The following is a 24,900-nucleotide window of genomic DNA, read 5'->3' as shown; positions in this document are numbered from 1 at the left end:
TTGCTCAAAGAATTCCTGCGTTAGAGGAGCATCTCCTTGATATTCGTTCCACTTTGGTGCAGGTCCAAGAGTCCTTACGATGTGCCAGTGAGAGGTACAGACTCCGTGCTGACCACAAACGCCTACTTGTGCCTTCCTACAAGGTTAGGGAGAGGGTCTGGCTGTCATCTTGTAACCTCCAAATCTGTGTTCCCTCACTGAAACTGGCACCACAGTTTATTGGGCCTTTCCGTATTCTCTGTAAGATCAGCCCAGTGGCTTGCCCATTAGACCTTCCTTCTAAAATGCGTGTTTTGAATGCATTCCATGTCTCTTTATTACAACCTTCGGTGTGCAACCATTTCATCACCTTGGTACCACGTCCTCACCCAGTTCAGCTTGAAAACCATGAAGAGTATAAGATACAATCGATCATTGACTCCTGTAGGTTCCGTGAGCGCATATAGTACCTGGTTCACTGGAAAGGGTACGGTCCAGAGGAATGCTCTTGGGTCTCATCCTCGGACATACATGTTTCTGTCCTCCTCAGTGCTTTCTATAGACTTTTTTCCCCCCAAACCTGGTGGCCCTCCGACTGGGAGGGGTCATTGAGGAGGGGGTACTGTCAAGGCTGGGTTCTCAGTCCTCCCTTCTCAGTGCTTAGGTTGCTTAGCTGTCAGTTAATTGTCAGCACTCAACGTTCCACAGAGGCTCACCTGGTGATCATTTCCTGCTCGTCAGTCCAGCCTACAGCCAGCCCCATCTGGATATTGAAACTGCCTGGTTCATTCCTTCCATGCTGTTGCCTTGGTCAAACATATCTGGAGACTCTCTGCTGTGTTCCTGTTAAAGACTTGCCTGGCTGACGTCCCTTCTGGTTCCTTATCCTGTCTGCTGCCTCTGATTACGCTGATCTCTGGCTTCCTGATTTACTGGCTTGTTCTCACTACCCGCTTTGGCTACCCTGGCTATGTTTTGACTACGTTTACTATCTGTACCATTTTTACCAATTATATTAAAATGTGTGATTTTAATTGCATTTTCTGTTTCCGTTTGATTCATGGTTCCTGACAGTACCTTCATCGTGTATTTTGTGACACCTCTGTTAAAGTCATTATCTTCATACCACAAGAAGCTCAGGAAGTCTATGTGATCTTTGCGGACAAGGAAACTGTTACTTTGCTCTAAGACCGCATATGTTCTGTTTGCCCTCTCTCTGAGGCCTGCAGGATACACCTTGATTAAAAACATATCTTGGAGCATAATCCAGAGCTAAATGTCTGTGTGCAGATCTCAATGCACTTGAGGTTATTGCTGGTGTTGCACTCTTTTTGCTCCTCACCATGATCTTCTTGGGTTTTCTGTTCTCCACGGTACTGGTCCTGGGTGCAGTGCAGACAGATGCTTGTCATTATTGCATTCTTTAATCGGATTGCTTTCACACAGTCTTTTGCAAGATGTTGAGTTGAACCACAGCATCTGAAACAAATGCGCTTGTCCTTAAGATAAGACTTGCGCTCCTCTATTGTCTTGCTTCTAAAACTGCAACATTTTCTCAGTGGATGAGGCTTGTTATGTAGCGGACACTACTTGTCTGGGTCCTCAACTTTCATTCCTGAGCTTTTATCCTGGTTGGCTTCTGACCCTGACGGTAGGTCTGTCTTCCATACAGACACAGTTGCTCTGCATTCTTTATTATGTGCTGATGGTTGTTTCTCTGTCTTTAAAAAACTAAAACCTCCCATGTTCAGAAAGGCGAAGTTTGGGTCATTGCGCATTTTCGCTTGATTCACAATCAAATAGGCGAGGAAGGAGAAAGGTGGAAATGTCACCCGATGATCTTCCTTGTATTTTGATGCTTGCGTAATCCATCTTTCTTTGCAATTTGCAAATTGTAAGGAAGCTTCTCGAATACCGAGTTGATTCCATGTGCTGTACCCAAATATCAGAGGCCTGGCAGGTATCTACCAGCTTTTGCTGCCTCCAGCTCTAAAAGTATGTCTCTAAGCTCTCTTCTGATTGTCTTTGTTTGTTACTTTTGGACAATGTTCAGTCTTCTTCAAGCCGCGTACACACGGGCAGACTGTCTGTCCAACTTAGTCCGCTGAAACACATTTCAGCGGACAGTTCGCTCGTGTGTGGGCTTCAGCGGACTTTTTCAGCGGACAGTCTGGCGGACTAAGTATTTCGGAATTTCCGTAATATTGTCCGTCCAACTTTGGTTTCAGCGAACAGTCCGCTCGTGAGTAGGCAAGTTGGACGGACTAAGTATGGCGCATGCTCAGAAAGGATTTACACGGCCGAAGGTTGAATTGCAGTGTATTGGACGTCGTATTTCTAGTCCCGTCGTACGTGCTGTACACGTCATCGCGCAAGCTTTCAGCGGACTGTTTGTTCATCGTGTGTGGTCAAGTCCGTTCATTCGAAAGTAGGACGGACTGTCTGTCGGATTGTCTGACGGACTTAGTTGGCCAGACAGTCCGCCCGTGTGTACGCGGCTTTAGAAGTGCATCTTCTAGCAGTCTTTCAATCTCTGACATAACGTTGTAAGCCCTGCCATCACATCATGAACATGTACTGACCTGATTCTTTTGGCTTGCTCAGAGGACTCTAGTCCGAGCCATTTGGAGAGTAGGTCAAGCATTTCCCTGTCTGTCAGGTACAGTACCTATAGGTAAGCCTTATTCTAGGCTTACCTATAGGTACAACTTCCCCACGGAGGTTTACAACCTCTTTGAGGCTGGACTCACACCTATGTGAATTGGATGCCGGTTTCCCCGCATCTAATTCGCATAGCAGTTGACTGTAACCGGCTCCCATGTCTCCGGGGCGGCTGCATCTTTGGCTCAGTTTCAGGGCCAAATTCAGGCACACATTCGTGTCCCTGAACTGGAGAATGGGGACGCACAGCATTCCTGTGCAATCCGCAGCTGGTTCCAGTGTGAACCGAGCCTAAGTCTTCAGTCCTGCTGCTTAGGAAAGATGACTTCCAGGCCCAATAGTGTTCTGGGCGGTCGTCAAACTTCAGAAGACTAGAGCTCCCGATTTCACGTTAATGAAAGTAATCAAGTAATTAGTCAGATCTGTGGCTCCTGCTGTCCCAGATGAGCATCTTCTGGGAACAGAATCACAGCACCAGCATCAGCTTCAGCTTTACTTTTAGCTCTATTCATATAATGCTCTTCATCTATGCAGCTCTATTCTCTTATCATATCAGCTTCATGTATTGCATAGGAAACCAGTGAACGTGCGGCTTCTGCTTTTGCATGGGCCCTGGCAGCTGCCTAAATCTAGTTCGCACTAGTTAATGTCCAATCTGATTGACTAGATACCCTACAGCAGGGATATGCAATTAGCGGACCTCCAGCTGTTGTAGAACTATATGTCCCATGAGGTAAAGCAAGACTCTGACAGCCACACGCATGACACCCAGAGGCAGAGGCATGATAGGACTTGTAGTTTTGCAACAGCCGGAGGTCCACTAATTGCATATCCCTGCTCTAGAGCTTGTGGTCCTTGGCATACTTTATGTGCTTTCCTCTGCGTGTGTATGCTAAAGGATGACTGGTGTAGTATATTGGTCTGTGTGCTGCATGAGGAAACTGATTACTTCTCTGTAGTGCCTGTGGCTGTGGAGGTTAGCTGCTGATGATTAGAATTAATCCACTCTTCCTAAGACTAGGCCTGCTGTGTTGTAAGTCTTTTTACTGTTCTGCCCTCACTATGTGCAAAAAGGTAGGGGGGGGGGGGGGGGGGGGGGGGCGGGGGTAGAAGTGGCTTTGTTCTGGGGTGAGGTATGACAAGTTTGAAAAGTTTGAAAAAAACACATATATTTTTAACTTTTTGCTATAATAAATATCCCAATTTTTAAAAAAAACAGACAATTTTTTTCCCAGTTTAGGCAGATATGTATTGTTCTACATATTTCTGGTAAAACAAAAAAATAAATTGCAATAAGTGTATATTGATTGGTTTGCACAAAAGTTATAGCGTCTACTATAATATACTGCCGTAAAACTGCACTAAGGCACGTCAGTATATTGCCATAAAAGTGTACTAACGCACTTCAATATACTGCAGTAAAAGTGCACTAACATACTTCAGTATACTGCAGTAAAAGTGCACCAACGCTCTTCAATAAACTGCAGTAAACATGCACTAACACACGTCAATATACTACATTAAACGCGCACTAACGCATGTCAATATACTGTAGTAAACGTTCACTAACACACATCAATATACTGCAGAAAACTTGCACTAACGCACATTAATATACTGCCAAAAAACTTGCACTAACACACCTCATTGTACTGCAGTAAACATGCATTAATGCACGGAAATATACTGCAGCAAATGTGCACTAACACACCTCATTATACTGCAGTAAACGTGTACTAACACACATCAATATACTGCAGTAAACATACACTAACGCACCTCAATATACTGCAGTAAGCCTACCCTGAAACACTAAACTGACACTAAAGTAAAAATGAATGGTCGCACGACAATCACATTATATTCACACTACACTTACACTCCCAATAGAATCACAATAGTACATTATAGCACACTCACTAGTAGCAATGAACAGAGCCCTTTTCTATCTATCTCTACTCCAATATCACACAAAAAATGACTGCTCTGGGAAGGATGAGCAAGGAGCCATGATTGGGCACAGTCATCATTACTTTCTCCAATCATGGCTCTGAGTGTGTTCTGTGCCCTGATTGGGCAAATCCTTCATTGCTTCAGCCAATCAGGGCTTCCAATGCATTGCAAGGTGCACAATGCATTGTGGGTGCATCGGTATCTATCCATGGATACAGAGCTAAAGCTAGGACATTTGCAAGGTTGAGGAAGAGGAGCCTATTCTTCTGCTTGACCACAATCTTCTGGAGGGTTCAGTCAGTTTGGAACCATTATAGGGTCACTTTGATGCTGAGGGGGTGGCTCCAGGTGTAAGTAGCATCCACTTGGTGAATCTAGTTGAGCAGGGACCACGCCACTTATGTAAAGTGTTCTGAGCAAGGTCTGGGAAGAGATAGATAGAGGAGCCATCTAAGTCCACTGGGCCTAGGCGCCATGTTTTGTGCATGATTTCCTCCTTTCAGGTGTAGTAGTGGACCCAGCAAAGCACATCCCTGGGGTAATTAGCACGGTCACCCCTGGTACCCCCTACATGATGCACTCTGTCCAGTGCAATAGGAGATGTGGCCTCCCTTTCCAGAACCTGGTTAAGAATAGCAATTATTGTAGGCTTCAAGTCAATACCTGCTGTAGCTTCCGGTATGCCTTTAAACCGAATATTATTTGTGCGGCTTTGGTTCTCACTATCCTCAATGCAGAGTTGATGTTGGCAGAGATGAGAAAGCTGTGCTGAGGACGCAGTTCCCAAGGTGAGCCACATGGTCCTCTTGAGTGTGAGCAAGGGCTAAAATGGTAGCTTCTGAGACTGATACTTGTCTTCACAGGGCATCCAGCTCAGTATGGAGAGAAGACTCCATCTTGGTGGCCCAGGATTCGATGTCCGCCCCGAAAAGCAGAAAGGAGAGCTTCAGTTTCGGATCCTGGAGGTCCCCTTCAACATAGCAGTTGGCATTGTAGACTTTCTGTCCCCAGATCAAGCAGCTAGAAGTAAGGCAGCCATGTCTGGGAGGACAGGTTCCCCTGGAGCAGCCTCGAATATTGTGCTAGTCTTGTGGGAAGAAGATGTGGACCGGAGCTTTGCTGGAGTCCTGCTCGGCACCATATTGTCCTTCTGGGAGCGGGACTCTGGTGGGGCTGTATGAAGGAGATACGGCAGAAAAGAGCCCTTTGGATGCACAGCGGATTCTGCTGAGTAAGAGCTGTGTCTTGACATGAAGATCACAGGCTTTAGTGAGCTGGAAGACATCCTGTATACATCAGGACACAGAGCTCTGTGGTGTGCATCCTCAGCCTTCCATCGTCGGCCACAACCCCCTGATCAGCTTATTTTTTAGGTTCACACAGACTGAAAAGATTGCCAAATGGTATTTCTGCCCCTAGAATTCAATAGGACAATCATAAAGATGAAGAGGTAATTGATTTGCATTCTTTTTAATCACAGACATCAGGAACTCATGGTATTACTATTACTATTACCAACTTGGTTGGTGAAAAACTTGTTTAACAAGGTTCTCTACAATGTTCCTCGTAATGTGGGGGGGGGGGGGGGGGGGATGTAAAATGTATAGTCCGTGCACTCCAGTTGATGGAAGGATTATTGGTAGAACACTGTGGGATACCCAGCATGACAGGTTAGTTTGATGTAATTAGCTATTAGCTGATAATCTACCGATGGCCAGCCTCAAATTGGTGTACCAGAGGAACTGTTTCATGGGTAACAGATCCTGACGATAGAGGTGAGCCATCAATCGTCTCCATATCAGTAGAGGCAGATCTATCTCTTGTTTAAATAATATTGCTTTGGGTGAACTCTGTTAAGTTCCCCGTGGCCCTGGAATCCAGCATAGCAGAGCAAGGAATTTCACAACCCTCAGTGATAAGTTTTTTAGGGATGCCAAAATTTGACAGTAGAGAATTTACTTTATTTTCTTCATAGAGCAATGGGGATATATTTTGGGTAATAGAGTTTATTTGTATCAGTCGCAGCAACTGTCCTTTTGACTTTGTTGGGACATTTTACTGCATAATGCCCAGAGCCCCCACAATAAAGGCAAAAATTATCAGAATGTCCTTTTGTGATCTCCTAAGGAAACATGGATGATGGATAATTGGATGAATGCCTCAAGATGATTAGGAGGATTGAAATAGTAGGAGGATTATTCTACAAGGTCGTGCTGGTTAGAGAAGTTTGTCGCCGGGAACCAGCGCGACAGGATCGCGCTGGAAATACAATATCGGCAGCACCTACTGTACCGTTATTTCCACATATGGACTTTCCTCCATCTACTCACTAATATGATCAAGCAACAGTAGTTGGATTATTCTACAAGGTCGTGCTGGTTAGAGAAGTTTGTCGCCGGGAACCAGCGCGACAGGATCGCGCTGGAAATACAATATCGGCAGCACCTACTGTACCGTTATTTCCACATATGGACTTTCCTCCATCTACTCACTAATATGATCAAGCAACAGTAGTTGGTCTATACTCTGCAATACTAGTGTGTGAGTTCCCTCCTCCCTGTCTGCTATGTACAGATGATTCACAGTTTCAATTAGTAGGAGACAGTCACAAAGGGGGCTAGTAGTATTGGGCTCTCTTATAATAAAAAAAAAAGTTGAATGCTTTTGCAAAATCTTTCATCCTCTGTGCTTCCCTTATTAAATATTTAATTATTAAATAGAACATTTTATATACAGCTAAATGAAAAAAAAAACAACAACATTAGTTTAACAACAAACTTAATAAGATAAAACACACTCCAAATCATGATAATGTAGTGCTTACCCCTGCAGGAGCCACTGGATATGATGGGTTTTCTGTTCTGCCATGATTCTTTAGGTTGCTTGGTCCCAATTGATACACTTATGTAGCTTAAAAGTTAGTATGGTACTGCTGTATAATAATGCACAGAAAATTGACCACATGGAACTGGATGGTAGATTAAATAGTTTTATTATGTTGAGCCAGTTAAACAATGCCACAAGACACAGCAATACTTTGTGGCTTGATCCCCATACACACTATCAGATTGTCTGCTGATTTTTTCCATCAGATTTACCAAAACCATATAATATGAGGTCAAACCTTAGAGGTTTCAATGTGTATGCAATCAGGCAGGCCCTTGTACTACATGGTTTTGGTAAACCTGAAGGAAAAAATCAGCAGACAATCTGATAGTGTGTATGGGGCTTTAGTCTCTGGGTCTGGTCCTCAAAGGCTCTGTCCTCTGGCTCTAAAGACACAGCAAGGATACCCAGCTCAGTTCCTCACACATGCGCCTCTGCTCTCTGTGTAGGCATGAACAGCAACAGGTCCATACACACTGGTCTCCCTGAACTGTCTGCCCAGACCTTCAGTAGATTGCCCAGGAAAAAGTTGTCCTTTCTTCTTCTGTGGTGCACAGGTTTCTGTCACTTGTATTCCACAGCCCCATTCATCTACTTGCAGTGCTCCCCTAAAGACCACAGATCCTTTTATCCTTAGCTGCCACTGCATAGCAAGTCATTTTTCCACTGATTGGCTGAAAGAAAGGGGGGGGGGCAAGAGTGAGCGGAGAGAGTGCACCCAGCCGCTCCAGCAACAGTGCAGGAAAGCAAGTGGAGAGAATGCTGACTAGACTAACACTGCTCGCTCAGAGTTGGATGAGGGAAGAGTGGGCAGAGGATAACACAGCAAAAATATTTTCACATTAAACTTGTTATTTAATACAAAGCAAAGGCAAATGCTTCAAGTATGGAAAGGAAAGTTTTTGAGCAATCTTTAAAGCAGAGCAAAAGTTCACTGGGTGTGAGAATTTATTGCCATAATGTGCACGCTTTCCTATGAGTGTGCCCTCCTCCAGCCTCTTCCTGACCAATCAAAGCCTTCAGTTGTCCCTACATTCCCCTCCATTATCTTGTCCATAATCTTTGTCTATTAGATGGCTACTGATAATTTAACTCCTGTGCATAAGCACAAAGGTTACATCATCCCCTCCACCCAGCTATAGTCCCAGCATTTGACAGATGCTGGAAAAAGGCCACGTGTACACAGAAAATGCTAAATTTCTAGGGAAAGAGGAAAAAATATTCTTGGAAGAAGAGACTTTGCATGTCTAGCCAAAAAAAAAAAAAAAAACGACCTACTTGAATATTTGCGTTCGTTTTGAGTTTCACTTTAAGGAGCTGTCCAAAGCTAGAGAAGGAAAACAAGTAAAAAGAACAGATACACATTCTATAGAAGGCTAAGGTGCTTTCATAGGCCTTGTTGTTTTTAATCTGTTTAATAATTGTTTAACAATTGTGGTCAATTCTATTTTCTAGGTAATTCCCAATGGAAATGCCAAAATATCTTTGTCATACAAATATATGATACATGAAGATTCCTTAAATGTGGGTAATAACTATGTTCCTGAAGAAGACATGGTTGCATATGAGTGGGCATTAAAGAAATGGTCTCCTTGTTCCAAGCCGTGTGGTGGAGGTAATTGTATTTTTCTTGAAATTTCTGATAATGCGGATGGAAAAAAGCTAAATAAGAAATGATCCACTCTGAAATGTATAAGTGTTTTAAAGAGAGCAAATTATAGTCTGATTTCATTTTGGAGTTGAACTTCTAAAGATTTATTCCATTTGGAGATTTGAACTTGGTCTCTTGCACGGTTGTGCTTGGTCTCACTTTAATATCAGAAAATATGGACTTTTTTCGCTCATTTGCATTTAGTACTCCTGTTCATGCAGTAATTTGATGAGTACAGCTGATGAGAGAATATATAACTGCAGAACCTCTTATAATATTGTGAATTCTGTGATCTTAATATAGCTGCAAAGTGTGCCATTACGTGGCTTTTAAGAAAATAATGAAAGACAAAATAGCAGTGGAGAAGGTGAAGGTTAGGAATTAATATTCTTTTTGATGTGGTCACTACTGCAACGTTGCAGGCCTCACCATGTGAAATGTAGTGCAATCCTTTCTTAAATCCCCAATACAGTTATCTAGCTGTTCTGATTTGTATTTGTTATTTCTAGTAATATTAATTGTGTGTGTGCATTTACTTCATATGATTGGAACATTCAAATAAACTACACACAACAGTATGAGTCTTATTCTCTCTTTTTGTTAGTAGCATTTTTTTTTTAATATTACCCATGTAATAAGTATTCCCCCTTAACCCCAGCAGCATTTCTTTCCCCAGTTACCTTTTCACTTGCTTTTTTGACACACAAGAACCATAAACCAATGTGCACTCTGACTTGGTTAAATTCAACACAGGGAATGACATAATGCACATATACAGTTAAATGCAAAAGTTTAGGAACCCCTGACAATTTCCATGATTGTCATTTATAAATAGTTGGGTGTTTGGATCATCAATTTCATTTTTTTTTCTTCAAATAGTTTATTTTTTATTTTTTTTGCCAAAAGTTTTTATTAAAGATTTTTGAACATACACTCATAACATCAATAATAACATGCAATCTGTTAGTGAAAAACCAAGTAATACATGTATAATGAGGTACAAGAGAATAATATCTTTTATAGCTTTTAAAACTATAAGGATGGAGCTGCCCACCACTATTTAAAAGGAGTGACCAAATACAACAACATCAATTGTGTGTACAACCCCTTAACTGAATGGGGGGAGGAGGCCATGGCCTCTATCATACTCGAATTTCTGAGGATCATCCTGTGGAGTAAAGTCTATCGCTATGGGGGGTCTAACTCCAACCCTGGGGATAGCTCAGGTCACGTGAGTGTCTAAAGCAGAAGGATGGGTGAACAAAAGAATAAAGGTCTGTAGGTTGGTGGAGAAGGAAAGGAGAACAGAAGGAGAAATAGTGGGGTCATTCCATTAGCTCCGTACCCCCGACTGATCTGGATGGGAAAGCAACTTATATTCAGGGGTAGAAAGAAAGTGAAACCAGCACGCCCAAAGGGAGGTGAATTTTTCAGATGGGTCATGGGCTTGATGGATAAGATCTTCCATTTCTGAAGTTTTTCTGATTCTCTCCAGCCATTCTACAATGGTTGGAGGCTCAGAAGCACGCCATTTGGTCGGGATACATAACTTGGCCGCATTCACCATATGCATGGCAAGGGAGCGAAAATATGTTTTTTTGGGAATTGAGGGTAAGTTCAGTAAGAATTGCGAAGGAAGGAAGGCTAAGTCAAAAGATGTGACCTGTTTAATCACTCTATGTACCTCTCTCCAAAACGGTTGCAATTTGGGACAGGTCCACTAGACATGTAAAAAGGAACCCACTCCGTCTAAACAGCGCCAACAATGGGGGGAAAGGTGTGGAACAAATCGCTGTAACTTAAGAGGTGTCCTATACCATTGTGATATTATCTTGTATGCATTTTCCTGCGTGTGGATGTTTAGGGACCCCTTGTGTGCAAGCCTGAAGAGTGTCCCAATCTTCTTTGGACAAAGGTTGGGACAGGTCCCGTTGCCACTTCTTATCTTGCAAGCGCAAAAGTTTGCAAGATAAGGTGTCGTTGTGGTTCTGCTAATGCACAGAGCTGTTCGAAGTGGGTGAGGGGGCGTGACCATTGGGATTGTGCTTGAGCTGCATGAAGGAAATGTCTTAGTTGGACATACGACCAAAAGGGAAACTACTGCGTTCGTGATGTATGGACCAATGATTCATATGAGCACAATCTGTTTCCCTCATAGAAATGCCGAGCTTGTATTGATTCATGTGGCCAGACATCTAATAAGATGTTTTTATCCATGCTCGGGGCAAAGTCAGGGTTCATTCTTAAAGGCGTTAAGGGACCTAGAGAAGAAGAGATAGCGTGTTTCGTAAAACATTCTCGGGATGCACATAAAGTTGGTTATATTAAAGGATGATTTTTCACGAGAAGCGTTGTGTGCTTTACAGATATCCATGGGGTTAGAGCTAATGGGGATGGGACCAAAGCGTTTTCAAGTCGTACCCAGTCTTTAGTCTTGGAATGTAGATTCCAATCAAGGATCCTAGTGAGGTGGCTGGCGAGGTAATATTTATGAATGTCCGGTAGGCCTAGTCCTCCCTCTCCCTTAGGCATAGTGAACTTTAAGTAACTGAGTCGAGGGGTTGTCTTTCCCCAAATGAAAGACACACAGAGTCTACGCAAAGAGGCAAAGAAGGTCTTTGGGATGGCAGTGGGGAGAGCCTGCAAGAGGTATAGGATCCTCGGTAGGACGTTCATCTTAACTATTGCAACTCGTCCGAACCATGAAAAAAGACCTTCCGACCATTTGGTGAGATCTTTGGTGATGTTTTGCAGGAGTGGCAAATAGTTAGTGGCGTACCAATCTTGTACGGATGTCGTGAGTTGTATACCGAGGTACGTAATACCATGCGTACTCCAGGTAAATGGAAATTTAACTTTACACTGGTCGCAAACTTCTTTTGGGAGGGTTATGTTGAGGGCGTTAGATTTCGTGAAGTTAATTTGGAGATTAGATAGTAATTGGCAGTGCTGAAGTGTTCGGAGAAGGGCAGGAATGGTGGTCAGTGGGTCAGATAGAAACAAAAGAATGCCGTCGGCAAAGGCTGCTGCTTTATATTGATGCTGTTTGATTGTGATCCCTTTTATGTCTTGGTTTGCTCTAATGCAGTTGAGGAGGGGTTCAAGAGTAAATATGAAAATAAGCGTGGAGAGCAGACATCCCTGACGGGTTCCATTTTTTTTTTATGGGGAAGGCGTTTGACAGGTGGCCATTCACTCTCACTATTGCTGTGGGGGCGGCATAAAGTGTCATGATAAGGTTTTACATCGAGGGCGGAAGGCCCAGGAACTGTAGTGTCTGGAACATGTAGTCCCAGGCCACCCTATCAAACGCCTTCTCCGCATCAAGGGACAAGAAAAAACCTGGTTGTCTCTGGGAGTGAAGCCAGTGATGGATGTTCTGGGCTTTAGTGGTATTATCCCTCGCTTCCCTGCCGGGGATGAAACCTACTCGATCTAAGTTAATGGAGTGAGGGAGCAAAGGAAGAAGTCGATTGGCCAAAATTTTTGCACACCATTTCAAGTCAACGTTGAGTAAGGATATCGGTCGATAGTTGGAAACTTTCGTCGCATCCTTTCCTGGTTTGGGTATGACTACAACGTGGGCAGCCAGCAAATCACGTGGGGGATTCTGGGGGGTCATACAGGAATTATACGCCAAGAGAAAGTGCTCCATGAGTTGCTCTTGTAACGCCTTATAATATCCTGTAGTCAATCCGTCAGGACCCGGACTTTTGCCCGGTTTCATTTGCTTTAAAGCTTTTGCTGCTTCCGCAGCCATCAGCGGGTCTTGGAGTCTCTGACACTCTTCGTCTGAGATTCTTGTGGGGGCGTATTGATGTAAGAACTCTGTAATCATACCCTTCCTATCTTGCTCCAGCTGAGCCTGGTCAGTAGGAGATAGGTTGTACAGTTTTTCGTAAAATGAAACAAACTGGGAAGCTACATCTGGGTTAGAAGTTATTTTACGTCCCGACGCATCCGTTAGAGTGTGAATTGTCATTTCCATATTCATAAAAATATTTTTGAGAGAGGATATATTTAAGCTTAATTTGTTTACCAAGAAGATCTAACATTTCTTGTCTAGCCTGGGTGAGAGCGGTTAGGGACCGAAGGGCCTGATTTTGCTTGTGGGCCTTCTCTAAGATTGGAGATTTTGGTCAACAGTTCGCGAAACTGTTTTTGCCTTACTTTTCTGCGTTGGGTCATTTCTGCTATAAGAATGCCTCGGATCACGCATTTATGGGCTTCCCAATTTATCAGGATGGATGTGTCCATGGATTTATTTTCCGAAAAGAATTGTTGGATACAAGTCTTGATTTTGTCAAGGATTGATAAGTCAGTGAGTAGGGAGGGGTCAAGACGCCAAATCGGTGTCTTTGCAGCTTTGTCGGGCATAGAGATGGACATGGAGATTGGGTGATGGTCCAAGATAATCTGTGGGCCAATTGAGGGGTTTTGAAGGAGATGCAGGTCTTTTTGGGAGAGGAAGAAGTAGTCTAAACGGGAATATTTATTGTGTGGGGGGTAAAAGAATGTATAGTCCTTGGTTACGGGGTGGAGGGTCCGCCAAGAATCATGCAACAGGAGGTTTTGCAACTGAGTCTTTATGGCGCATAATGCTGCGTAGGGAATCGCTGATTTCCCATTCGATGTGTCCAATAGTGGGTTTAGCAGTACGTTAAAGTCACCCCCGAGGATCAGCATCCCTTCAGCAAAGGGGGTCAATGCTTGGTTAACCGATCGGAAGAAGGATACTTGCCGGGAGTTTGGTGCATATATGTTAGCTAAAGTGAATGTTTTACAACCTATTTTCCCTTTCAGGAAGAGATATCTGCCTCTGGGGTCCATCAGTTTGTCCTGGAGTAGGAATGTGCAATGTTTGGCTAAAAGGATAGAGACCCCCTTTGATTTAGCTTCTGGATTCGTGGCATGAAAAGCCACAGGGAAGTAACGGGATTGTAGCTTCGGAACAGTATCTGTCCTGAAATGCGTTTCTTGTATCAATAGGATGTCAGGCCTAGCTTTTTGCATCTGTACTAGTAATTGCCTCCTTTTCTCAGGCGAGTTAAAGCGGAGGTCCACCCTAAAGTGGACCTTCTGCTCATTGGAATCCTCCCCCCCCCTCCAGCGCCACAATTGGCACCTTTCAGGGGGGAGGGGGGTGCAGGTACCTGCACAGTACAGGTATCTGCACCCACTTCCGGCATAGATATCTGCGGAAAGGGGCGTAGATTACGCCCCTTTCCAAAAGTCCCCCGCTGCCTGCTGGGAAACACACGGATCCCAGAGGCAGCGGGACCATCCTTATTGCACAGCGCGACTCGCGCATGCACAGTAGGGAACCGGGAAATGAAGCCGAAAGGCTCCACTTCCTGATTGCCATACCCAAGATGGCGGCGGCAGCAACCGAGAGACGATCGAGAGATCGGCTTTGGGGGCCGACATCGCGGGTGCGCTGGGCGGGTAAGTGTCCTTATTTTAAAAGTCAGCAGCTGCAGTATTTGTAGCTGCTGGCTTTTAAAAAAAAGAAAAATGGCGGAACTCCCGGCGGACTCCCGCTTTAAGTCCTCGTACATTAAGTGACGTGAGAGTGAGTTTGGGCATGCTGGATTTCGACTGTGAATGTGCCATTAAACCTAATCGGGGGTAAATCGAGAGAACGGAGTATAGGGAGTGTTCCGGAGTACGGAGCCAACGTAAGGAAGAGCGATGGAGGTAGCGAAATGAAGACAGAGTAGAGGGGAGGGGGGGGCTTGAATTAAAGAGGGAATAGGGTAGGAAGGAACAACCAAACAAGTACCGACTTCGAGGGCGCACCTACAGTGGTGTGAAAAAGTGTTACCTCATTTTCATTTCCTGTTCCTTTGCATGTTTGTCACACTTAAGTGTTTCGGAACATCAAACCAATTTAAACAATAGTCAAGGACAACACAAGTAAACACAAAATGCAATTTGTAAATGAAGGTGTTTATTATTAAAGGTGAAAAAAAATCCAAACCATCATGGCCCTGTGTGAAAAAGTGATTGCCCCCTAAACCTAATAACTGGTTGGGCCACCCTTAGCAGCAACAACTGCAACCAAGACCTCTCTTACAACGCTGGTTCAGGAGCCGCTGGAATGGGAACAGCGGTCTCGAGAGCACAGTGGGTAGGAGTGCCTGCTGGATAGGGCCGCTGGAACTGATAGCAGAGCGGAGATTCCTCTGGAAAGCTGAGCGACTGGAGATTGCTGGAAGGCTGAGAAATGCAAGTAGTAGCTTCAGAAGCCGAGGGCTGAACAGGCAGCAGGCTGGAGCAGGGTCAGACGGTCCGGGTCAGCAGGCAAGCAGACAGGTAAAATCAGTAGGCAAAAGAGGTGTCGGTAAAACTGGCAGAGGTCGGCAACGGAATCACAGGCAGGAGAAGTAGCGAGGTCAGGCAGGCCGGGTCGGGTTTGGAGAAGGCAGAGAAGTCAAGCGAAGCCGGGTCGGTAACGGTAGCAGGTAATCAGGTTCAGGATCAGGTATTCAGGTACACAGGAGCTGAGACGAAACAGCGCCGCACCAGCGCACTTGGGGAACTTTTAAGTGTTCAGTGGCGGCAAGTAGCGCACGCACACCACTCACGACCGCGCAAACGAGCGCGCGCACGAACGCTTGCACGAACGTGCACACTAACGCGTAAACGAACGCGTACGCGAACGCGCAGGAAACACGCGCCGACGCCTGTGTGCACGCAGCTGTGCCTGTCCATTGCTGGTAAGTTCCTGACATTGCCCCCTCCCAAGGGGCAGCCTCCGGATGCCCAACAAGTCCCACTTTTCTGGATGGGCAGATAAGTATGCACGAATTAACCGCCTGGCATGGATATTGCTGTCAGGTTCCCAGGAATTGTTTTCCGGCCCAAACCCCTTCCATTTAATCAAAAACTGAATACGTCCCTGCCTTCTTCTGCAATCGAGGATGGCCTCCACCTCATACTCTTCGTTTCCATCCACTAAGATGGGCTCTGGAGGTCTAGTTCCTCTATCAGGAAAAGGGTCAGGGACGGCAGGTTTCAGCAGTGACACATGAAACACCGGGTGAATCCTAAGTGACTCGGGCAGGGTTAACTCATAGGAAACTTCATTGATCTTCCTCTTTACCGGGAATGGTCCCATAAATTTAGGTGCAAGTTTCCTGGAAGGACAAGCCAATTTAATGTTATTAGTAGAAAGCCATACCTGGTCGCCAGGTTGTAGGGTCAGTTCCCCTCTTCTTCTCCGGTCAAAGGCTCTCTTGCTGTCTGCCTGGGCTTTAGCCACTGCCTCCTGCAACACCCGGTTATTGTGGCTGAGGAAGACCACTGTCTCCTGGACCGCTGGAACTGAGGTTTCTGAAAGAAAGTCAGGCAGAAAAGTTAAATGAAAGCCATAATTGGCGAAAAAAGGGGACTGACCGGTGGCCGAATGACAAGCATTGTTGTAGGCAAATTCTGCCAAAGGCAGCAGGGACACCCAATCATTCTGTACGAATGATGTGAAGCACCTAATGTACTGTTCAAGAGTCTGGTTGGTCCTTTCTGTCTGCCCGTTAGTTTGGGGATGATAGGCCGAGGACAGGGCCAGCTCAATTTTCAGGATCTCACACAGGGCCCTCCAGAAACGTGAGGTGAACTGCACTCCTCTGTCGGACACTATATTTGCTGGAATTCCATGTAACCTCACAATCTCCTTAATGAATACGCGGGCAGTCTCCACAGCAGATGGGGTCCCTTTTAGGGGTAAAAAATGGGCCATTTTGGACAGCCGGTCTACAACCACAAAGATAGTCGAGCACCCCTCAGAACATGGGAGCTCGACGATAAAGTCCATGCTAATCATTCTCCAGGGTCTATCGGGCACAGGTAAGGGTTTCAGCAGTCCCCAAGCCCGATTTCTTGGCGTCTTGTTCTGAATACAAACAGGACAGGAGCTGACGTACTTCTCGCAAAAGTCCTTCAAATTGGGCCACCAGAACGTGCGTTGTACAAGCTCAAGGGTCTTGTGGACCCCAAAGTGGCCTGCCAGCGGGTGGTCGTGAAGAAGGGACAACACTTTGACTCGAGCATTCTCGGGGACAAAGATTTGACTTCCCCTCCAGAACAAGCCATCTCTGGACATTAAAGTGATCCCGGGGGGTTTTGAGGAGTCAGAGGATGCTTCTTTGATCACAGAGAGAAGGTCTGACTGTAAAAGTAAAAAATTTCCGGCAGGCAGGATGGTGTCAGGAACAGATGAGTCCTTTGGATTGTCATACATACGTGACAGCGCATCCGGTTTCACGTTCTTCGATCCGGGCCGGTACGTGATATGAAAGGAGAAACGTGAGAAGAACAGAGCCCAGCGGGCTTGTCGGGGTCTCAGTCGTTTGGCAGACCTTAGGTACTCTAAGTTCTTATGATCGGTATATATTAGTACCGAGCAGCGCCCTCCAATAGATATCTCCACTCCTCCAAGGCAGCTTTGATAGCGAGCAATTCTCGGTCGCCCACGTCATAATTTCTCTCTGCTGAAGAGAGTTTCCTGGAGAAGAACCCCACAGGGTGCATTAGGTCCTTGTTGCCTCGACGTTGGGAGATGACTGCTCCTACAGCCACTTCAGAAGCGTCTACTTCGAGGATGAAGGGTAGAGACGGGTCCGGATGACTGAGAATTGGGGCAGACGTGAAAAGTCGCTTCAGTTCTTCAAAGGCACTCTGGGCCTCCTGAGTCCAGCAGAAGCGAGAGTTTTGTTTGGTCAGTTGCGTGATGGGCGCAATTATAGCTGAAAAGCCTCTAATGAATTTCCTATAGAAGTTTGCGAAGCCGATGAAGCGTTGTACGCCCTTCTTATCCAGAGGCGCTGGCCAGTCTAGCACAGCAGACACTTTCTGGGGATCCATCTTGATGCCCGTTGGGGAGATCACTAGTCCCAAGAATCGGATGCTCTGTAACTCGAATAAGCATTTCTCAGCCTTTGCGTAGAGTCGATGTTGACGAAGACGGTTTAGGACCCTGCGGACATGTTCCCGATGCTGATCGAGAGAACTGGAAAATATTAAGATGTCGTCCAGGTAGACAATTACGAATACATCAAGAAAATCCCTGAATACGTCGTTAATTAGGTGTTGGAACGTGGCCGAATCGGGTCCGGAAGGCTGTCTTCCATTCATGCCCGGCCTGAATGCGAACTAGGTTATGCGCTCCCCTTAGATCAAGCTTAGTGAATATAATAGCGGACCTCAGTCTCTGGAAGAGTTCGGGTATCAAAGGTAAGGGGTAGCGGTTCTTAACCGTAATCTTGTTTAACTCCCTATAGTCCACACACGGTCGGAGGGTCTGATCTTTTTTAGTGACGAAGAAGATTCCGGCTCCTGCTGGGGAAGTTGAAGGGCGAATGAACCCCTTCTCTAGGTTCTCATCCAAGTAGGTCTTAAGTGCCCCCTGCTCCTTTTCTGATAGAGGAAAAATACGTCCGAAAGGAATCTCGGCCCCAGGGAGTAGTTCAATCGGACAATCATAGGGGCGGTGAGGAGGTAGAGTGTCTGCTCCCTTCTTACTGAACACATCAATAAATTTGTGGTAGTGCTTGGGTACAGTCTGAAGTAGATCTTGATCAGAGTCTACACATAAAAGGGTGGCAGAAGGCTTGGTGGAGTCTGTTAGGCAGTGCTTCAAACAATAGGAAGAAGGAAACGTGACTTCTCTAGTAACCCAACTGATGTAGGGGTTATGGGCTTGGAGCCAGGGTATGCCCAGAATGATCGGAAACATTGGAGAGGAAATTGCATCAAGGGTCAGGAATTCCTTATGCTGAGAGGAGATGATGGCAGGCAGAGGAAGAGTCTCTTGAATTACCTTCCCAGAACTGATGCTAGATCCATCAGCCAGAAAAACTGAAAGTCCGTGAGCCTTGTCTCGTAACGGGATGCCCTGTTGGCCCGCAAAGGTGGAATCAATAAAGCAGCTGCACGCCCCGGAGTCAATGATAGTGTTGACTGTCACCGTCCTTCCTTGGAGCTGTAGTAAAAGAGGAACAGCAAGGTGGGTTGAATTGGCAGACAATGCAGAGAGACTAGTAGAGGCAGAAGATAGACACTTACTTGTCTTAACAGGGCAGTTAAAGACATAGTGACCCGAACCACCAAGGTAGAGGCAGAGATTCTGCTGCCGGTGTCTTGTCAATTAGGGTCCTCCATCAGATGCTGTCCTCTGCGTACTGCGCATGCGCAGTACACAGGAGCACAGATTCCGAAAATTGCCGAGGACGAACGGCGCCTGCGCCGTGAGTCCAGGTTCTATCCCCACTATCCAAGTGGACATAGAGTTAGAATAAAAAAGAGCCGAGCGCAGCGAGGCCGAGCCCGAAGCGTGGCGAGCGAAGCTCGCCCGCGAGGGGCCCTCTAAAATTCTAAACCCTATGTCCGCTTGGATAGTGGGGCTACCTCCTCCACTCACGGCGCAGGCGCCGTTCAGCTTCGGAGATTTTCCGAAGCTTCGTCTGCTCCGTACTGCGCATGCGCAGTACGGAACGGACACATATCGATGGCCGGACTCTATTAGGCAGAACACCGGCGACGTGCACGTTCTTCTGGAGGTAAAGCAGGCCGCATTAGACCCAATTGCATGGGCTCAGAGGTGTCAGGAGCCGAGCAGGGCGGAATAGAGCTGGGCGGAGGTAAGTAACGGGAAGCAGGCATTGGGGCTTTCGCTGTCATCCAAACTGGGCGGGCTTGCTGGGCGGAGCGCTCTGATCTTCGCTCCCGGAGACGACGGTCAATCTGGATTGCCAAGGAGATCAGGGCCTCCAGGGTTTCTGGTATGCCGACTCGAGCAAGTTCGTCCTTAAGCCCCTCGGATAATCCCATGCGGAATTGATGCCTCAAAGCCGCATCATTCCATTCCGTGTCTGCGCTCCAGCGTCGAAAGTCCGTGACGTAGTCCTCGGCCGGTCTACGGCCCTGCTGGAGCGCAAACAGGGCAGATTCAGCTGTGGCAGTCCTTTGGGGGTACTCGTAAAGCTGGGCCATGGCCTCAAAAAAGGATTGCAGAGAGAAAGTCGAGACTGAATCTCCTTCAAGTAGACGGTGGGCCCAGGTCTGGGGTTCTCCTTGTAAGAGGGAGATTACAAATCCTACTTTAGTGACTTCCAGGGAGAAAGTCCGTGGTTGTAGGGCAAAGTAGAGCTGACAGGCGTTCCGAAAAGCCCGAAATTTGGTTCGATCCCCAGAGAACCTCTCTGGGATGGGCACCCTTGGTTCAGGTGGAAGCATGACAACGGATGGTGAGGCGGCAGGCTCTACTGGTGGGGGTGAAGGAGCAGAAGCCGCGTGACCCGTATCAGTAAGGTTCTGGACCTGTCCTTCAAGTCTGGCGTAGCCATCCTGCAGCGATTTTACGGCTTGGGTAAGGGCCGTCAGATGCGTGCAAATCTCCTTCATGGGAGAGGTCTCTCCTGCGGGCTCAGTCATGGCTGTTTCGTACTGTTAGGGTCCTGGTGTTGAAGCCCGACTTGTAGGAGGAGACCTCTCTTACAACGCTGGTTCAGGAGCCGCTGGAATGGGAACAGCGGTCTCGAGAGCACAGTGGGTAGGAGTGCCTGCTGGATAGGGCCGCTGGAACTGATAGCAGAGCGGAGATTCCTCTGGAAAGCTGAGCGACTGGAGATTGCTGGAAGGCTGATAAATGCAAGTAGTAGCTTCAGAAGCCGAGGGCTGAACAGGCAGCAGGCTGGAGCAGGGTCAGACGGTCCGGGTCAGCAGGCAAGCAGACAGGTGAAATCAGTAGGCAAAAGAGGTGTCGGTAAAACTGGCAGAGGTCGGCAATGGAATCACAGGCAGGATAAGTAGCGAGGTCAGGCAGGCCGGGTCGGGTTTGGAGAAGGCAGAGAAGTCAAGCGAAGCCGGGTTGGTAACGGTAGCAGGTAATCAGGTTCAGGATCAGGTATTCAGGTACACAGGAGCTGAGACGAAACAGCGCCGCACCAGCGCACTTGGGGAACTTTTAAGTGTTCAGTGGCGGCAAGTAGCGCACGCACACCACTCACGACCGCGCAAACGAGCGCGCGCATGAACGCTTGCACGAACGTGCACACTAACGCGTAAACGAACGCGTACGCGAACGCGCAGGAAACGCGCGCCGACGCCTGTGTGCACGCAGCTGTGCCTGTCCATTGCTGGTAAGTTCCTGACACCTTAACTGAGGCAAGTGAGGCCTGCAGTTCCTTGGACGTTGTTGTGGGGTCTTTTGTGACCTCTTGGATGAGTCGTCGCTGCGCTCTTGGGGTAATTTTGGGCGGCCGGCCACTCCTGGGAAGGTTCACCACTGTTCCATGTCTTCGCCATTTGTGGATAATGGCTCTTACTGTGGTTCGCTGGATTCCCAAAGCTTTGGAAATGGCTTTATAACCCTTTCCAGACTGATAGATCTCAATTACTTTCTTTCTCAATTGTTCCTGAATTTCTTTGGGTCTCGGCATGATGTGTAGCTTTTAAGGATCTTCTGGTGGACCTTACTGTGTCAAGCAGCTCTTATTTAAGTGATGCCTTGATTGTGAACAGGTGTGGCAATAATCAGGCCTGGGTGTGGCTAGAGAAATTGAACTCAGGTGTGGACAACCACAGTTATAGTATGTTTTAACAAGGGGGGCAATCACTTTTTCACACAGGGCCATGATGGGGTTTTTTTTTCACCTTTTAATAATAAACACCTTCATTTACAAATTGCATTTTGTGTTTACTTGTGTTGTCCTTGACTATTGTTTAAATTGGTTTGATTTTCCGAAACACTTAAGCGTGACAAACATGCAAAGGAACAGGAAATGAGGAAGGGGGCAAACACTTTTTCACACCACTGTACGTCCCCTCTGAAATATTTACAATTAGTTGGTATGAGTCGGTTGGACTGCACGGAGGATGTGGAGATCCAGTGTCAGTAAATTTGTGTCAGTCCACCGTGTGGGTGGCGAGAATACCTCGAGGATAGTGTCTCGGATACCAGCCGTCGGACCTACGACCCAGAGATTTAATAGAGGTGGGACAATTGAGTTCATGGGGCACCGCTAATATGAGGGGGGGAACCCGGGAGAGCAAACTGGGATATAACATTGAGTGGGGTAACTTGACCTCTATGGAGATAGGTACGTAAGAAGGTGCGTATCGTGTTGTATTCAACCGGAGGACGGAGGCCTAATTATGGTGGCATCTGTTCACCGAAATTCTAATGCGTGGGATCTGATATGGACCTAGGAAGGAGGTACCCCATATGGCCGTGGGCGTGACTTTCCCCTAGGTTACAAATCATGAGGCTAGGGTAGCATAATTTTAATCCACCATGTGGATTCAAGTGTCCGGGATAAAATATTCCAAGGCACCAAAGATTATAACCTAATTAAAAAAAAAAAAAAAAAAAGTACACAGTACAGGAGAGCCAGGTTTGTGGGGTGGGCTGCTAACTACGTTCCCAAATCAACTCCATTGCCAAGATAAGGGGCCGTTATTCTGCAGGATGCTCATACAAAGATAACGTATTCTCTCCTTTTAGAGAGAACTGAAGTGCCCCCTCGGGTAGTGGGGGGCACTACATCCTGGTGGGACTGGCCACAAATCCCCAGAATTCTTATAGCACCTAGTGACCTTGGCAATAGGAGTGGGTTCTTACATACATGCTGAAGGAGAGAAGTGAGAAAAATACCAACAATATTGAGAAATAACCCTAGATGCTGACACTTCCTCTGAACCTTAACCATATGCATGGAGTCCAGTTGCTGTATGCTTGCAAAAGTCTGTCCATACTCACGGAGTCTCATGTCTCTGTCCAAGTATCCCAGTGTTGACACCAATCGGACCTCAATGAAGTCCTATGCAACCGGGTTTCCGACCCATTCGTGTGGTATGACGCTGCTGCATCCGGGCATGCAAAGTCAAATCGGTAGGTGTCTGGTGTGTTGGTGTTCCTTCCAGATGAGAGATGGTAGCAGCAGCAGTTCAGATGTAACGCTGTTACGCAAAGGGACCCGGATGTTGACATGACTGCTGACGAATTTCCCGGTCGCTGTTGGAGTCTTCCTGCTTCGATCGGCTGCGGCTTGAAATTATTAAAGTGGTTTCCTGTGTTAGACCCTCCCCCTGCTGGGTGGTCCTCTGAACTGTTATTCAGCGGGCAAAAAAAAATGTCTTAATCAATACAGCACTGCCTCATAGTAACTGTGAATCTAGGAAAGCTCTTTTCCCGATCGCCAGGTAGGAGAGCGTGTAAACAAAAGGAGAAAAAAACACCTCTATTGCCAAACCCTTAAACGAATGAAACCATATTAAAACTGAAATCCACTATGGTCTGGGGGGAGCTAATCATGTGTCAATTATGCTCCGGGAGTATAACGCTGGTCCAGCATTTAGCGGTCTCTGCGTGTACGCCGCAGGACCGGGCCAGTAGGTGAGATGCGGTGGTGTTGCTGGTATGGGGCCAATCCTTTGTTACCCATAAGCGGAGAAGGGGAGCGATGGCGTCTGGAGGAGGCATCAGGAATTTCCATCGGTTCTGCCCTATCTCGTTGCGGAGGCTTGTGACGGGCGAAGTCAGCATACCAGTTGGGCAGGTCGACATACGGTATATCGAGCGCATGGCAAAAGCTATCCAACTCCTCCGGAACCCTCAATAGGGCGGTACGAGCATTGTGGGTGGCCTGGAGTCCGAACGGAAACTTCCACTTGTAAGGTATGCCTTTCCGTCTGAGTATGTCCAGGAGCGGACGGAGGTCCCTGCGGTTTTTCAGGGTGACGGCTGATAAGTCTTGAAATATGTGGATAGGCTGTCCCTCATGGGTGATGTCGTCTTTTAATCTGGCTCGCTGCAAAATTTCTTCCTTCAGGGCGTAATCCACAAGACAGCATATTACATCCCTGGGCGGATTGGTGTCTCTTCCCCTGGGCCTGAGAGCCCTGTGGATGCGCTCCATGACTATTGGTGCTTGTGGGGGTTTCTCCAAAAGATTGTTAAAGATGGCTGTGACTGTCTGCGAAAGTCGTTCTCAGGCAATCCTCGTACTCTTAGATTGTGCCTCCTGCTAAACTCAACTGTTGAGAGGAGTGTTGGTTGGATGCTGGGGTCGGTTGTGCGGACGGCTGATCGGTGGGGGAGAGAACAATATTGCCATTGTTCCGCACTGTGTGTGAGGCGCCATCCGCCATATTGGGCCTCTGTGTACGGAACATCTCCGGAATATTATAGGCAGCGCGGTTATCCGGTCCTCTCGGGGAACGGGAACGGGACTCCGATGTGCCGTGGGATGAAGTCCCCATGTCAGGTTGGTGGGTAGTCACCTCGGTTCAAGGTATGCTCAAGATCTAGGCCGTGGTCCGACAGAGCTGTAGATTTAGGCTGCCATCTTCCTCAGACGGCAAGCCACGCCCCCAAAAGATTTGGGAAATAGTTTTTATTAAGCATTTTTTCAAATAACAAACGTGAACATTATTTGACAGATTTGACAGAGGTGTACAGATATATAATTGACACATAGATTTAAATACTTTAGGTGTCTCTCGAGGACCCAGTGTTCTCTGCTGGTCACCCCAATGGGAACATGCTGTGACCAGAGGGTTGGTGTAATTTTTGCAGTAGCTATCCTCTATGAAAAAAATAAAACAGGGTTCAACAAAACAATTTTATTAGCCTACATTCACCACAAGCAATCAGTTCTGAACTAAACAAACATATAACCTATAACCTGGATCAACATAGAGGCTACCCCTGGAAGATGTTAGGAATCTAAAGCGTTATTGGTATGAACCATTAATTATATGACTATTAATGG

General features: G+C 46.6%; 1 protein-coding gene across 4 annotated transcripts in view; it reads left to right on the top strand.

The window, feature by feature from the left end:
• Positions 1 to 24,900, top strand: part of LOC143964080 (A disintegrin and metalloproteinase with thrombospondin motifs 2-like) — a 1,751,863-nt gene that overhangs the window by 1,249,856 nt on the left and 477,107 nt on the right. For all 4 annotated transcript variants that reach the window (XM_077473787.1, XM_077473788.1, XM_077473790.1 and 1 more), the window contains exon 17: positions 8,935 to 9,094. In XM_077473787.1, the coding sequence (XP_077329913.1) occupies positions 8,935 to 9,094 (160 nt within the window). The remainder of the gene's footprint in view (positions 1 to 8,934; positions 9,095 to 24,900) is intronic.

This window comes from Lithobates pipiens, unplaced genomic scaffold, assembly GCF_037356315.1.
Source record: "Lithobates pipiens isolate NorthernLeopardFrog02 unplaced genomic scaffold, aLitPip1_a1.2 Scaffold_8, whole genome shotgun sequence".
Lineage (NCBI taxonomy): Eukaryota > Metazoa > Chordata > Amphibia > Anura > Ranidae > Lithobates > Lithobates pipiens.
Note: the sequence above shows the minus strand (reverse complement) of the source record. Positions and strands in the feature narration are given on the sequence as shown.